The sequence below is a fragment of the Ruditapes philippinarum genome, unplaced genomic scaffold (genome assembly GCF_026571515.1).
Source record: "Ruditapes philippinarum isolate M1 unplaced genomic scaffold, ASM2657151v2 ctg1776_1_1_1_1, whole genome shotgun sequence".
NCBI lineage: Eukaryota > Metazoa > Mollusca > Bivalvia > Venerida > Veneridae > Ruditapes > Ruditapes philippinarum.
Window position 1 is genome coordinate 228,278 of NW_026861636.1, and position 15,847 is coordinate 244,124.

At 33.9% G+C, this 15,847-nt stretch overlaps 1 protein-coding gene across 1 annotated transcript in view; it reads left to right on the plus strand.

Moving 5' to 3' along the window:
• The window catches only part of LOC132716374 (Fanconi anemia group I protein-like), a 38,692-nt gene that overhangs the window by 13,821 nt on the left and 9,024 nt on the right, over positions 1–15,847 (plus strand). Inside the window, 14 exon segments of the mRNA XM_060699639.1 lie at positions 439–578; positions 1,257–1,349; positions 2,039–2,175; positions 2,659–2,833; positions 3,727–3,814; positions 4,869–5,070; positions 5,791–5,908; positions 8,790–8,912; positions 9,581–9,751; positions 10,279–10,455; positions 11,477–11,598; positions 12,417–12,590; positions 14,744–14,923; positions 15,261–15,421. Coding sequence (XP_060555622.1) covers positions 439–578; positions 1,257–1,349; positions 2,039–2,175; positions 2,659–2,833; positions 3,727–3,814; positions 4,869–5,070; positions 5,791–5,908; positions 8,790–8,912; positions 9,581–9,751; positions 10,279–10,455; positions 11,477–11,598; positions 12,417–12,590; positions 14,744–14,923; positions 15,261–15,421 — 2,061 coding nt within the window.

Consider the following 15,847-nt stretch of genomic DNA (forward strand, 5'->3'; position numbering starts at 1 on the left):
TAAATAACAAAAAGGGGGCCCTTTAAAAAAAATAATTGTTTATCTGTTTTTTGGGGGGTTGGGGGGGGGGGGAAAAAATTAATTTTTTTGCTCCCTTAAAAATTAAAAATTTTTTTCATGGCGTTCATTTTTTTTATGACGTTGCTGGTAATCTTTTTTTGCTTTTGTAAAGTTTTGTCACTAAAAAATTTTAAAAACATTTTGGAAAAACCTTTCCTGGGGTGTAAAACCAAAATCTTGGTTTTTATCCCATTCTGTCTCGATAAGAAAAAATGTCTTGGTTTTTGGGCCCGATTAAAAAAATTTTGAAATTTTTTTTTTTCTTTGGGTTCCCCCCCCTCCCAACTGTTGTACATGCATTAAGTGTGTACATACATAATGTTAACATACTATAACCATAGTATTTATATGGAGGAAAATGTAAACAAATCTCTGTATATTCCAGTGAGGACCTACTAGATGATGGTATCAACAACACAGAAAGTTTGAGACAAACCGAGGGTACTGTCATTCTACACATCAGCTTTGCTGTCAAACAACATCAAGATCTCGGTAGAGAATTTATCAAATGTCTGAAGGTAATCAGTGTATGCTTTATGACAATCTAATTTCGTTTTGTAGTTAGGAATAAAAACAACAAAAAACAAAAATCAGCAACTACGTATCTACGTTAAAGTAACATAGTGTATAGGCATACATATATGTTGATGATAATATAAATATATTAGGATCTGTATTCAATCAAATATCTAAAAGAGGCATATATAAAATGGGAATATAATTTTAAACTTAAAGGGTATTAAACTTTTGGTTTTGAATAAATGATTTTAAATTATTTTTATATTTATGTTGATGCATTAACTTATAGATGGTGTGATAAAATTTTCATAGCTGTGTGAGTTCTATTATCATATATATATAGAGATATTGAATGAGTGTAGGTTAATTACTGGATTTATTCAACATGTTCAATAAATTCAGTAATGTATCTACACGAATATAATATTTTGTTTATCATATACCCAAAATAAAAACTGTTGACTTTGAAAAAGAATTATTTTTCATTTAAATGCCTGTAATGTAATGCTAATATTAAGCATGTCTTTACGCAATGTTTGTATAATGCAAATGATGTCACATCAGAATATATGCACAGTCGTGCAATACCGTTTTTACGGAGTCACAAAAGCAGCAGGGGTATGTGGTAAATAATTCTTCGACATGAATATACGAGATAGTTTATATTACTTCAACAGGGTTATCAGAATTGCAGTGCTACAAAAACACTTTCACCATTCTCATTGGCCATGGCACTATCACTGGCTAGAATAAATAGATTTGAGGACCAGGTTAGTTACTCTATGTTGTAAAGTATTCAGTATTGCATAATTAAACAACTTTTCCTCTGAAATAATGCATGAATTTTCTAAGTAATGCTTGATGGTATCTTACTCACCCAAATGTAGTGAGTGTTGTTTAAAGTTTAGAAACATGAAAGATAAAGAAGATAGAATATTATACTCAGAATGAAAATCTGTTTTTAATGCAATTCTTAGTCCATTTTATAGCATTCAAACATTTTCAATTTTCGGTCATTTTGCACAATAAAATAAAATTCTGGAAAGTGAAGGGAGCAAATGATTGGAAATTTTGCACTGAAGTTATTGTTACAAACCTACATAAAATGGACAAATCTTGGGGGAATATATTTCTAGTTGCTACATCAGAAAAAAACTTCTTTCAAGTCCCTTATAGCTGTGGAGTAATGCACAAATAATTTTTTTAAAACTGTTAGCTACAATATGGAATGTTGGTGATTCTATTCAGGGGCCTGTTTGTGCCTGAAATAATTCACGTAAGGGAAGCTGAAAGGTTCCTCTATCGTTAAAGCTTGAAAGTCACTATATGACCTATACTGTGTTGATGAAAGGAAAAACCAAACCAAATTGCTACAGTCTGTGACCTTGATAGTATTTTCATTATATGAGTTTAAGATTCCATTTATGCGCTTGGATTATTTTGCTCCATTGTATTGCAGATTTTTGATTTCCTGAAAGCAACATTTTTGAAAAGTTACAAGGACTTTGACAAACAGTCTCAGTCATGTTGGATACAGGAGATTGTCTCAGATATGGTCTCTGTAGAAGATTATGTATTACAAACTGTCAATAACAGGTTGGTGTCTGACTTATATTTTTACTGCCAATTTTTTGTTCAGTGTCATTTACCTGTCCTGAATTTTGCGTAATGATTTTAGTAATAGTGTAGTGAATTTATTTACTGAAGTAATGTTTTGTCTGGCCTGACAGTGTACCATTAGTATAGGTTTTTATTATAAATGTCAGTGCTAAAAATGTGAGAACATTTTTGATGGCCACTTGTCATTCAAGAGTGAAAATAATGTACCTGAAAATGTTGAATAATGCTATATTGACAGCTTATGTTTGTACTAGATTCAAGTATTGTTTTTCCCTAGGAAATTCCTTTAAGAAAAAAAGGAGAAAAAGGGGGAGAGGGTCTGTATATACTAATGTAATATTTAACAAATTTTATTCATTTCTAACATAAATAATGAGTTTTGTCACATAATTGTAAACTTAATAATTTCTATATGTAGCCTTACCATTAAATTTATTGACAACAAAATTTCTATTCTAGTTCATATGGCTGGGATCATGTTGTCCAAGGTCTTGTCCAGCTAGGATTTATACTGATGGATTCATTTGGACCTAAAGCAGCATTTGGACGTATGGACCTACTGCCCAGTATACAGTCAGGACCTACACATCAGACATGCCAGCTTGGAGCAAAGATATTGTTGAAAACATTCAAGGTTTTATGTTAGATCTACCAGTTTAAATTACGTAATTACTTTATGATTTAAAAATACATTTTTAGACTGACTATAATGAAAGTGTTATGTGTATTTATTCTGCTGTGGGTTGAAATTCCACAACAGATCCGGATTACTTTAATGTAAGAAAGCTTTATTATTAGCTTACAGAATGTCAGTGGTCCATTCCTGCCTTAAGTAATGCACAGAGTGGTACCTGAGGCCTTTCTCCACCAGTATAGCTGAAAAGTTGTCAGATTTACATTTACTAAAAACCCAATAAATCAATCAATTATTCTTGGACAAACAATGTGGGGATCATATAAGTATACCAGCCATTCCTGGATTAAGAGATCTATTCTTTATTAGCTTACTGACTGCTTTATTTTATACGATTTTATAAGATTCCACAGTATGTTCTTAGAAAGTTCTGTGAAAACATAGTTGCATATCCATATCCTGTTTATGGGATAGACTACACAACTTATGGAAGATTAATAATACTGAAGTTAAGCATTTCCAATTTTACATTTTGTTTCCTTTCTTGGTGATTGAAGTGTAGGCAGAGAATATAGCTATTGCATCTATGGTACCCTATCTGTGTGATCCTTTGTTAGGCAGATTTCTTTAAATATGATTGATTTTATTTTGATTTGAATATTTAAGAAATAAGGAGAGCTGTTGTACCCACTGTGGCCTCAGTGTCACACTTCAGTTAAGTTTTTGTGTGCAAGTTGGTATCTCCAAAACTGAAGAATGGAATGGCTTGAAACATCACACATTTATATTATAACATAATAGGAGGTCCAAGGTCCATAACTCTGGCATGGATTTTGACAGAATTATGGCTGTCTGACTAACAACTCTTGTTGTATAATGTTGTTTTGTTTCAGGCCCATGAGATGGTGAGAAGTGAAATATTAGAACAAATCTTCAATAGAGTAATAACTAAAGCTACATCTCCCGTCTCTCATTTCCTAGGTAACCATTTTCTATTTATACCTGAAACTGTCAGTTACTTAAGTTAAGTAAATGTTGAATACCTGTCATAAAGTGACATGATGAGCTTTTGTGATCGCTTTTCGTCCGGCGTCCTCAAACTTTTACTTTAAACGTCTCCTCAGAAACCGCTAAGCCAATTTCATCCAAACGGGAATGTTCCTTTGGTGGTCACCTTTAAAAAATTTTCAAAGAATTTCATTCCTTGCAGAACTCTGGTTACCATGGCAACCAAAAGAAAAAACTTAAAATTTCTGCTTTTAAAAATACCAAAGAGCTATAGCTTAGATATTTGGTATGAAACATCTTCTAGTAAGTCTCTACAAAGTTTGCTCAAATAAAAGCTCTGGGGTCAAAATTGGCCCCGCCCCAGGGGGTCATTGTTTTTCCATATATGTATATAGTAAAAACTTGAAAAATCTTGTTTTAAAAAACCCAAAGAGGTAGAGCTTAGATTTTTAGCATGAAACAATATTACTTGTTCCTTGTCATGGAGAGTTTCTATATACAGGTGAGCAATTTTAGGGCCATCATGGCCCTCTTGTTTGTCATTGTAAGAACTGTATGCTAGGTAGAACATGAAATATTCAAACATTTTATTGTATTTCAGTCAAATCAAACATAATCTATTATATTAGCTTAATTGTTATGAAAGCTATCTGAATCTTACTGTGTCCCCTGTCAAGATTTAATCAGTACTGGTGACATTTGAAGAAACATTGTTCTGACCCCAGTAACACTTGAACAGAATAATGCAAAAACTTTAAATGTAGCCCATAGTTTAAATAGTTCAAAAGATATCAACATGAAATCTGAATGCTTTCTCATCATGACAAGGTGCAGTTGTCAGACAAGGGGGATAATTCTGAAAGCTATATTATTGGAGTTATGCCCCTTTCAAACAAAAGTGATTGTTTTAACGAACATGTATCAACACCGAATGCTGTGCTCTTGTTAAAAATGTAAATTGAGTAGGATGTTTATAGAGAACTAAAGACATAGTTTAATAGGCTAATGTGATATTCTTATATTACAGAATTACTAGGAGATATTGTGTTTGCCTCGCCACAACTGTTGTTGGACTCTACAACCAAAGTTCGGGAAATGTTCGACTACCTCTCCTTTCTGTGTCCCACCTCAGCCGAGGGTTTACTGAGAGCCATACAGCCACTTCTTAAACTGAGTATGAATCTCAAAGATTCTCTCATCTTGGTTCTTAGAAAAGCCATGTTCTCAAGGTAAACTTTTGATATGAAGTTAGTTCCGGATAAAAGAACATTTCAAATAGAATTGCTATGCAGTGCTGTTGTTGTATTAAATCCTATTAGGGGGCACTTACTTCATACATACATCTTTATCTTACTGAAAGGTTTGAGATTTTACTCATGTGCTAGCTAGGCTAGGACCAACCACAAAGCTATGCCCAAAAATATGTTAAAGCCCCAATAAGCCCCTGAAATGATATCATTTTATATTTCTGAAAACAATTTTATTTTTGGTATCTTATTACAGTTTAAAAAAAAATACTTATTGGCCATATTGATAAACTATCTTTCGTTTCTTTGGCTTTTTGACAATATTATATTGTTATAGAGAGTTAATATTTTGTATAGAAGTCAAAATACTACTTTGTTTACATTTTGCTACCTTTACAACAAGTAACTGCACATTCAACGCTAATTTCTGCAGTTGTTTAATATGTAAGATGCTCTAAATTCATTGTCAAAATTTATCAAACATGACCTTTCTAAAGAATTTAAAAAATATTGATTTCTGTGGCACAATGTGTCTTTAAAATGGGTGTAAAAAATAAAAACAGAAACATTTTCAATAAGAAACACCATTAGTTAAACAGAATTGATATGAATCTTGAATTTATAAAAGAGGTTGGTTTGCTATGAGAGACTCCCAAACTTGATGACAAAAAGATTTATAATGAAGTTGGTTAACTATTTCAGACAGCTTGATGCGAGAAAGATTGGAGCTAGTGGATTTATGATGATACTGAAACATTTTAGAGTTCTAGGAGGTATAAGATCTAGTCAGTGTAGTCAACCTTCATTCTCATGTAGTCAGGTAAGTTAATGCTAACAGATTACAGTAGAACTTCGTTAAGTCGAAGTTGAAGGGACTTGCGTAAAAACTTCGACACATCGGGACTTCAATTCATGAATTGCTATCAATTCCATGACAAAATTTCGACCCATGACTAGTTCTAATTATAAGATCTATAACGAAACCTATTTCATGTTTTTCCATCATTAATCTGATAGTTTACATTTTACAATGATAAATATAGCATGTTAAATAACTTTTTCACGGCTAATTTTTTGGACTGTACCAGATGAAACAAGTCTATTAATGGTATTTTACATTATAAGTGTTAATATCAAAAGGTCAGAAGTTTTTCACAGCTCGGAGGACACCATAGGTTTTCTTACATCAATGTAACTTAAATGTTATCATATAACCTTAAAAAGTATCAAATGTTGTGACAGAAATACCCACTATTTTCTCCCACATCCTCGCCTTCTCCCTATTTATTTCATACTAAGCTTGATGTTATATTAAGAGGTCAGACCGTCAGTGCACTGCCTCTAGTTGCAAACTTATAATCAATCTTGTAACACACATAATCAGTTGAAATCATGACACTATTTGCAGTAACAAGTGTATTAATTTATTTATAATTCTGCATGTTTTTAACATCGCTTTTCATCAGATAATTATGACATTTATGTAATCCGTTTACACAGCTGCTGACAATTTATGAAAAAAATATTGGTTATTCCTGAAATAAAGTATTTCTGCTATTTTTAGCTCACCTGTCACAAAGTGACAGGGTGAGCTTTTGTGATCGCTTTTCGTCCGGCGTCCGTCCGTCGTCCGTCCGTCGTCCATCCGTAAACTTTTACTTTAAATGGCATCTCCTCATAAACCACTAAGCCAATTTCATCCAAACTTCACAGGAATGTTCCTTTGGTGGTCACCTTTAAAAATTGTTCAAAGAATTTAATTCCATGCAGAATTGCCATGGCAACCGAAAGAAAAACTTTAAATATCTTCTTTTCAAAAACCATAAGAGGTAGAGCTTAGATATTTGGCATGAAACATCTTCTAGTGAGTGTCTACCAATTTTGTTCAAATAAAAGCCCTGGGGTCAAAATTGACCCCGCCCCAGGGGGTCATAGATTTTCCCTATATGCATATATATTAAAAACTTAAAAAATCTTTTTTTTAAAGAACTCAAAGAGCTATGGCTAAGATATTGAGCATCAAACATGTTCTAATAGGTGTCTACCAAGTTTGTTCAAATAAAAGCCCTGGGGTCAAAATTGGCCCCGCCCCAGGGGGTCATTGATTTTCCCTATATGCATATAGTAAAAACTTAAAAAATCTTCTCTTAAAGATCCAAAAGAGTTAGAGCTAAGATATTTAGCATAAAACATGTTCTAATAAGTGTCTACCAAGTTTGTTCAAATAAAAGCCCTGGGGTTAAAATTGGCCCCGCCCCGGGGGGTCATTGATTTTCCCTATATGCATATAGTAAAAACTTAAAAAATCTTCTTTTAAAGAAATCAAAGAGCTATGGCTAAGATATTTAGCATCAAACATGTTCTAATAGGTGTCTACCAAGTTTGTTCAAATAAAAGCCCTGGGGTCAAAATTGGCCCCGCCCCAGTGGGTCATTGATTTTCCCTATATGCATATAGTAAAAACTTAAAAAATCTTCTTTTAAAGATCCAAAAGAGTTAGAGCTAAGATATTTAGCATAAAACATGTTCTAATAGGTGTCTACCAAGTTTGTTCAAATAAAAGCCCTGGGGTTAAAATTGGCCCCGCCCCGGGGGGTCATTGATTTTCCCTATATGCATATAGTAAAAACTTAAAAAATCTTCTTTTAAAGAAATCAAAGAGCTATGGCTAAGATATTTAGCATCAAACATGTTCTAATGGGTGTCTACCAAGTTTGTTCAAATAAAAGCCCTGGGGTCAAAATTGGCACCGCCCCGGGGGTCATTGATTTTCCTTATATGTGTATAGCAAAAACTTAAAAAATCTTCTTTGAAAAAACCCAAATAGCTAGAGTTAAGATATTAAGCATGAAACATCTTTTAGTGAGTGTCTACAAAGTTTGTTCAAATAAAAGACCTGGGGTCAAAATTGGCCCCGCCCCGGGGGTCATTGATTTTCTTTATATGTGTATAGCAAAAACTAAAAATCTTCTTTGAAAAAACCCAAATAGCTAGAGGTTAGATATTAAGCATGAAACATCTTCTAGTAAGTGTCTACAAAGTTTGTTCAAATAAAAGCCCTGGGGTCAAAACTGGCCAGCTGGCCCCAGGGGTGTCATTGTTTTTTAACTATATGTGTATAGTAAAAACTTTAAAAAAATCTTCTTTTTAAAAAGCCCAATGAGCTAGAGCTTAGATGTTTAGCATGAAACATCTTCTTATGGGTGTCTACCAAGATTGTGCAAATAAAAGCCCTTGGGTTAAATTGGCCTTGCAACGTTGGGGGGGGTGGGGGCCTATATACAGGTGAGCGACCTCAGGGCCATCATGGCCCTCTTTTCAAATTTGTTATAAAGATGTTTGACATATTATATGGCTGTATATAAATGGTTGTTTACAATATAACTCTTGCTCAGCAGCTCAGGTTATATAATCTTACAACTTCTTATACCGGGACATATAACCTGTCAAGCCATATAACCTTTCAAGCCACATAACCTGTTGAGTCATATAACCTGTTGAGTCATATAACTAGTCAGACATCTTTATAACTAATAAAATACTCTAGACAATGTGGCGGCTAAACTGTACTGTGGTAAATTCAAAGTGGCTTACAACCGTGATCTGGAGATGAATTGCAGAAACCGCCACCAGACACAGACGAATGTAGAGATTATTGGCTGTACATTTATGTATATTATGTATATTTGTAACTATTACAGGTAGAGGTAGATATACATGTACGTCACAATGCCTCCAGTAATGAAGCTCTATGTCTAGAGATACTAGGTAACTTGAGGAGATGTTTATCTCAACAAGCTGATGTTAGACTACTGCTTTATCAGGTAATTTACTACAAACTCGTCCAATGCTGGTACCAAAACTGACTAGCCTTTGACACAATTATAGAGCTAGGTCAGCTTGCACATCCTGACGTCATGAACTTTAATGTGTTCTGTAAAACTAAACAAAAAGAACTGTTCTTGAGACTTTATTATCTTTGATTGCCTCACTTTAGCTTACAGAACGGTGGTTCTACTGAGGTACCCATTTGTGCCTAAAATATTGCACTAAGGGGAACCTGATGTCTTGCTCCACCAGTAAAACTGGAAAGTCGCCCATTAATTTGACCTATACTGTGTTGGTATGACGTAAAACCCATAAGCTGTTATTTTACTCTCACACAATGTTCAGTCTTTGTGACTGATCTATTTTTAATGTTTGTTATCTTGGTTTGATGCTTTATTAAATGTTCTGCAGTTTGTTAAATATAATTGCAAGTTACAAGTATCTGTAGAAAATATCTGTAGCGGCTTTTTCCCTTGACCTGAGAATTGACTAGTTTGTCTTATTTTAAATATATTTGAAATAACCAGCTCAGAAATTGAAAACTTTCATTTAATGCTCCTAAAAAAGATTAGGGATTCTCTAAAAGATTTCTTAATTCAAGTTGTAATTTTTAAATTTCATTCTTTATTTAAAAAACTTTACATTTGCTGCATTAATATTTCAGGGACTTGTTGATGTATTGGACAGGAACAGTCAGTTATGTGACCCAATTTTATCAATGTTGATGTCACAGTTAAAAGGTTATTATGAGAAGAATGAGGAAATGAATCCACCTCTGAAGTTAGAGCCATGTATACTTGCTCAGGGAGACCAAGTATTTCTTGCTGAACCTCTTGTAAGTTGTGTTTTAGGATCTTATAATTTGATGATTTGAGAGACAGAGAGGTAGAGAGAGAGGGAGAAAAATGATTTCACCTGTGTGGTTTGATAACCTGTCAGGATGAACAATTTAAATATTTGTTTTTTAAATGAAAGTTTTTTTTATAAATATCTGCATTCATTTTAAGTTCTTTTTCTCAAAAACATTCAAATATGTTCCTTTTGACCCTTAAAATATTTTTAATACTCTTAAAATAATTACCTATCTCAACAGGGGAAATAATTGATAAATTTGTTATAAAAACAGATTTCCCTCATTTTTGACATAGAATTTTTGTGTCAGGCAAGTTTAATATTAAGGTCCAAGTCTTGAACACAGAGAAAGATATTTATTTCAAATCATTATTTTTGAAAAGTGGAGCTATTTGGTCTTGACTTTGGATAGGTGGGGCACCTTGTCTTATAGACAAGATTTTTTTTGTTCAATTGTCAGTAGGAAAGATTGTGTAGTGATACAAAACTTGAGATGAAATATTATTTCAGGCCCATCTTCTATGCTGTATACAGCTATGTTTGATTAAAAGTGATGAGTTTAGGAAGAAACAGCAGGCAAGCAATGATGATGACGATGATGATTCAGTCGTTCAATCAGAGTTAGAAGAGATCATGAAATCTCTCACCGATAGGATGATTACATCAGAAATGGAGGACTTTGAACTGGTGATTATTTATGTTGTTATTGTCGTTACTTTATCTATGTTGTTATTATTGTTACTTTATGTTGTTATTATTGTTACTTCAAATGACATTCTCCTGTTATAAGCCTCAGGGTCTAATCCAGGGTCATATATTTTACTACAGTCTAAAGTCTGCTTTTAACGATATTCAGGGAACTGCCAATTCTTAAGTGTTAAATCTGGATATTGTTATATCCAAGAGGCAGTCAATTTATAAAAAGTGTAGAGGGACCATGGCAACAGCATCGTTATAATCGGTAAGTAATAATTAATAAGTAATAATTATATAGTTATAAGTAATATCATTATGTGTGAATTTTACTGATCTAACAAGTTGTTAGTTTGTTACATACAAAAAAAATTCCTTATATGGCTTGTATTCGAACCAGTGATTATCAACTTGCAAACAAAGAAACAAAGCTCTAAACCACTGAGCCAAAGAAACCATTCTATGATACAGTTGTCAGAGGTTATAGTGTTCACTCAACCATAAATTAAAAAATGAATCTTATGATAATAATACCTGGATTTGACCCTCGGATTTTCTTAAAATTACCTTCAAAATTTACTTTAACTTATTGTAATTCTAAGTTGTGATAATGATATTTTGGAAAAAAAGACTTATATTTTTGTCTTATACTTCAATGTCTTAGATTTTAAGGAATAGAGTCATGTACATTCTGTTTTGTTATCATAGTTACTTAAATGTCATCTGACCAAAAATGGAGGTAAGATTTTAGAGGTGAAGGTCATCATTTCTTATAATGGCATTTGGATAATTTCATGATAATCTCAGCTGTCATGCTTCTCAGGTGAAATTCATTGATGAAATTTTTCATAATATATATAACAAAAATATATGAATTAAAAGCTACATTTACCGATTGACAGGCTGGCAATTTGATGCAAACATAATATTTTGACGTGTAATTTTCTTCTTACTTATCCTATCTTGATAGTATTTTATTATATAATCATTATGTTTATTACATATGTAATTCCAGGACAAATCGGCAGATTACTCGCTCGCAAACAGTGTTGGAGTTAGGAACAACATTTTTGCTATATTAGTGCTAGGAACTCATGAGGCTCTCATAGAGTATACATTTATGAAAGACACTATTAGGTATGAAATTTTCGTAATTTTTTTAACATTAAGATTTTCTTAGTTGATAATAATTGTAAGATTATGACCGTTTAAAAAGAAATGTTTTCCTACATAAAGAGGAGAGAGAGAAAAAAGATCTTGGGGCTATATCATAAATTTCAAATCAGTAGTCTATGGGTTTTCATATTGTGACGATAGAAGTTTGTTTTTTTTTGCATATGATACAAAAGAGAAAGAACATCAAAACACTCGGCAATCTGATTTATACTAAGCCTGGTAAGGATTAAGTGAGTCAGAGTTGCCATAGTGAGTAAAGTTAAAATTACTGCCTCTCAATCAAGGGATGGTAAGTTTTAGCCCTAAATTTGGCCAGAAGTGACAAACATGTTTCCTTTTATGGCTTCAGTAGTGTTTAAGCTCCAAGAAGAGAACTTTGAGCCGTTCACATAATGACAGAACAGACTTTATTATACAATATGACTTGAACATAACAGATCCTTGTTATTATACATATATACAGCATACATGAAATACTTAACGGCTTCCATCGTCGACGAGTTAGAGTCGATAACTTCTAATCCAGTTACCTCTCTGGCGTGGGTTCGCTCCCCAAGAGATGCTTTGGTAGTTTAGCGCGGAGGAAGGTAGTCTAGAACTGGTGTAACTCTCCAGGAACGATGGTTAGGAAACTACCCGCCTATATGACTTAAATACTGTTGGGAAAAGGCGTAAAATGAAACAAACAAACAAACTTAAGTGACAAGCCATTGATTGTCACAATCAGTCCAAAACAATATGTTTAAAGTAAATAAACTTAACAAATTCTTTATTTCCAGTGAATCTAAAGTGCGTCAGATGACACAGCTGTTTGAGAATCACAAGAAATTAAGTGATGTCATACGAGAGAAGGCTGGGGCAGCTGCCGGTAAAAAGGGTAAAACTCAGGCCAAGCCTCCTATCAGCCTATTTTCCATTAAGTTTGTTACGAGAGTGATGGACTTTATGATCAGGTGAGTATATTCAAATAGTTTAATACTGTTCATGGCAGAGTTGTTTAAGCAGCTTATCAGTTAAATGTGGATTCAAATCTGGTAACTTTACCTATAGTTTAATTATCCCCCGCCGATGGAATCGGGAGGGGGATATAGTTTTGGCGTTGTCCATCCGTCCGAATTTCGTTTCCGGAGTAGTTCTCTGCAACTACTGGCTGGAATTCAACGAAACTTTATGGGAATCATCAATATCAAGAGGAGATGCGCATATCGTCGGCTTGTTCGGGTCTGACCCTTTAACTCTAGAGTTATGGCCCTTGATTAGTTATGTAGTATGCATATAGAGTAAAAATCGTTTCCGCACTACCTCTCTGCAACTACTGGCTGGAATTCAATGAAACTTTATGGGAATCATCAATACCAAGAGGAAATGCGCATATCATCGGCTTGTTCCGGTCAGACACTTTAACTCAGAGTAATGGCCCTTGATTAGTTATGCAGTATGCATATGGAGTAAAAATCGTTTCCGCGCTACTTCTCTGCAACTACTGGCTGGAATTCAACGAAACTTTATGGGAACCTTCAATACCAAAAGGAGATGCGCATATCGTCGGCTTGTTCTGGTCAGACACTTTAACTCAGAGTTATGGCCGTTCATTAGTTATGCAATATGCATATGGAGTAAAAATCGTTTCCGGAGTAGTTCTCTGCAACTACTGGCTGGAATTCAACGAAACTTTATGGGAATCATCAATATCAAGAGGAGATGCGCATATCGTCAGCTTGTTCCGGTCAATCCCTTTAACTCAGAGTAATGGCCCTTGATGAGTTATGTAGTATGATTATAGAGTAAAAATCGTTTCCGCACTACTTCTCTGCAACTACTGGCTGGAATTCAACGAAACTTTATGGGAACCTTCAATACCAAGAGGAGATGCGCATATCGTCGGCTTGTTCCGGTCAGACACTTTAACTCAGAGTTATGGCCCTTGATTAGTTATGCAGTATGCATATGGAGTAAAAATCGTTTCCGCGCTACTTCTCTGCAACTACTGGCTGGAATTCAACGAAACTTTATGGGAACCTTCAATACCAAAAGGAGATGTGCATATCGTCGGCTTATTCCGGTCAGACACTTTAACTCAGAGTTATGGCCCTTGATTAGATAGGCAGTATCCATATTGAAAAATATTTGTTTCCTCGCTCACTTCTCTGCTACTACTGGCTGGAATTCAATGAAACTTTATGGGATACTAAGAGGAGATGTGCATACAGTCGCCTTGTTCCGGTCAGATATTTATAACTCAGATTTATGGCCCTTGATTAGTTATGTAGTATGCATACATCTCATTGGCATTTCCAGATTTTACTATTTAACACAAAGTTATGGCTCTGTTATTGCCCTGAATATTTATCAAGTTCAAAGAATATTACTGTTTAAGCCATGATTAATAAATAAATAAAGCCTTATGACTTCAGTTGTTGTGTTAATAATAACCAGTACTCGGCGGGGGATATAAATTCAACGAATTTGTTTGTTTAATTATCAATTCCATTTAAATTGCGTGCTATTTATAAAGAATTAAGTTGATTTGTTTTGGTGTACCAGTTAGTAAATTTGCAACACAGTAGAATGAATAGAAAAGTCATTTTGTAGTTAAAGGTATTCTTACATACTTTTGTTAGGACATTATATCTTGGAAATCCGGACATTATCGAATCATTTATATTAAACTGAGTACCCTGATTTTAATTGTAAGCTTGAGTGAAATTGTTCCCCTTTAGTCTGTAAAGTTTTTTTTTCTCCCAAAACTTAATTGAATCACAGAAATTTGTTATTTATTAAGCAAAATGCTATAGCCTAAACTTACTGATAAAGAAATATGCTCAATGATGAGCAGAGTTAAAGGAATGTTCAGTGATGAGGTAAGTTGTCTCCCTGACATATGTACTCTTTTGTTGTTTCGTTTTTCAAGACCATATTTATTTACTTGTACTTTATGTCATATAATTTTTGCTGAAGTAAAATGCTTTATGACTTGATTTATAAAATAAAATCAACAACTGTTTCTTAGGCATCTTCTATTAAGAGGAGAGAATAGTTTTGTAGATTTTATCTTTATCTAAATATGGAGTTTATAAAAAAAAAAAAATTATATATCTAAATATAGTGGAGATGACCAATTTGACAGTGATCTAGTTGATGCTCTGGTTCAAAATACCGACTTCTTCAAGTACATCCTGACAGTGACCCAGCAGAAACTGCTCCAAATACAGGACAAAGGTCAATGTGACGGGTCAGAAGGCAAACAGAAATCTAAGATATTTGATTACTGTTGTGAATTAGCAGGGTAAGTTTTAGTTTTTTCAAATTGTTAACTCAAGTTTTTTGGGACCTCAGTGGCTGAGTGGTTAATGTCGTTGACTTCAAACTACTTGCCCCTCACAGCTGTGGGTTCCAGTCCTGACAGTGAGAAAGCTATCTTAGCTATCTTACCGAATGTAGGTCGTTCTACTCGGTGCCTTTTTGTGCCTGAAATGATGTATGGAAGGGCTCCTGAGGTCTTCCTCAACCAGTACAGCTGGAAAGTTGCCATATGACCTGTACTGTGTTAGTGTGACGTAAAACACAACCAACTAATTTAAATCGGAAAAGAAAACTATTGAAATTGTATTAATTTGTTACAGACTGTTGTTAAAGTATTATAAGGAACATCAGAAAGGAGAAGGCACTCAGAGGGTGACAGAGAAACATATACTGACCTTGACATTAGAATGTTTGTGCTGCATAGTTACCATTGTAACCCAGCAGTTCTCCAGTGAACTTGACAAGTTTCTGTCCAGTATAGGTAATTTGTAGAGTATTATTTATTTGCCACCTTTAACACTTTTCATACACACTGTGTTAGCTCAGAAATTGGGAAATAGAAGCTTTTATATCTCTTTAGTAGGTTTTGCAATCGTTGTGAAAATTTATTTACCGGTGTTTGAAGATAGATAAGAACTGGTGCAGAATCCAAGAATTCTAATTGTATAAGTTTCTGGCTGGTTTGTATATGACTTTAATGCTGTAAGTGACTGGCTCTTAATTTAATATCTAACATATATACATATTGGTGTAAAAATATATAATTTGAAGTACTAATAACTAATTTGCTACTAAAGCATTTAGGAAAGCATCATAATCTTTGTCTCTGTGAATGTAACCCATCTTGAAGATGGATTTTCACTCAGTTACTAGGGTGAGTCACTGACTATTAGCCATTGTCTTTGTC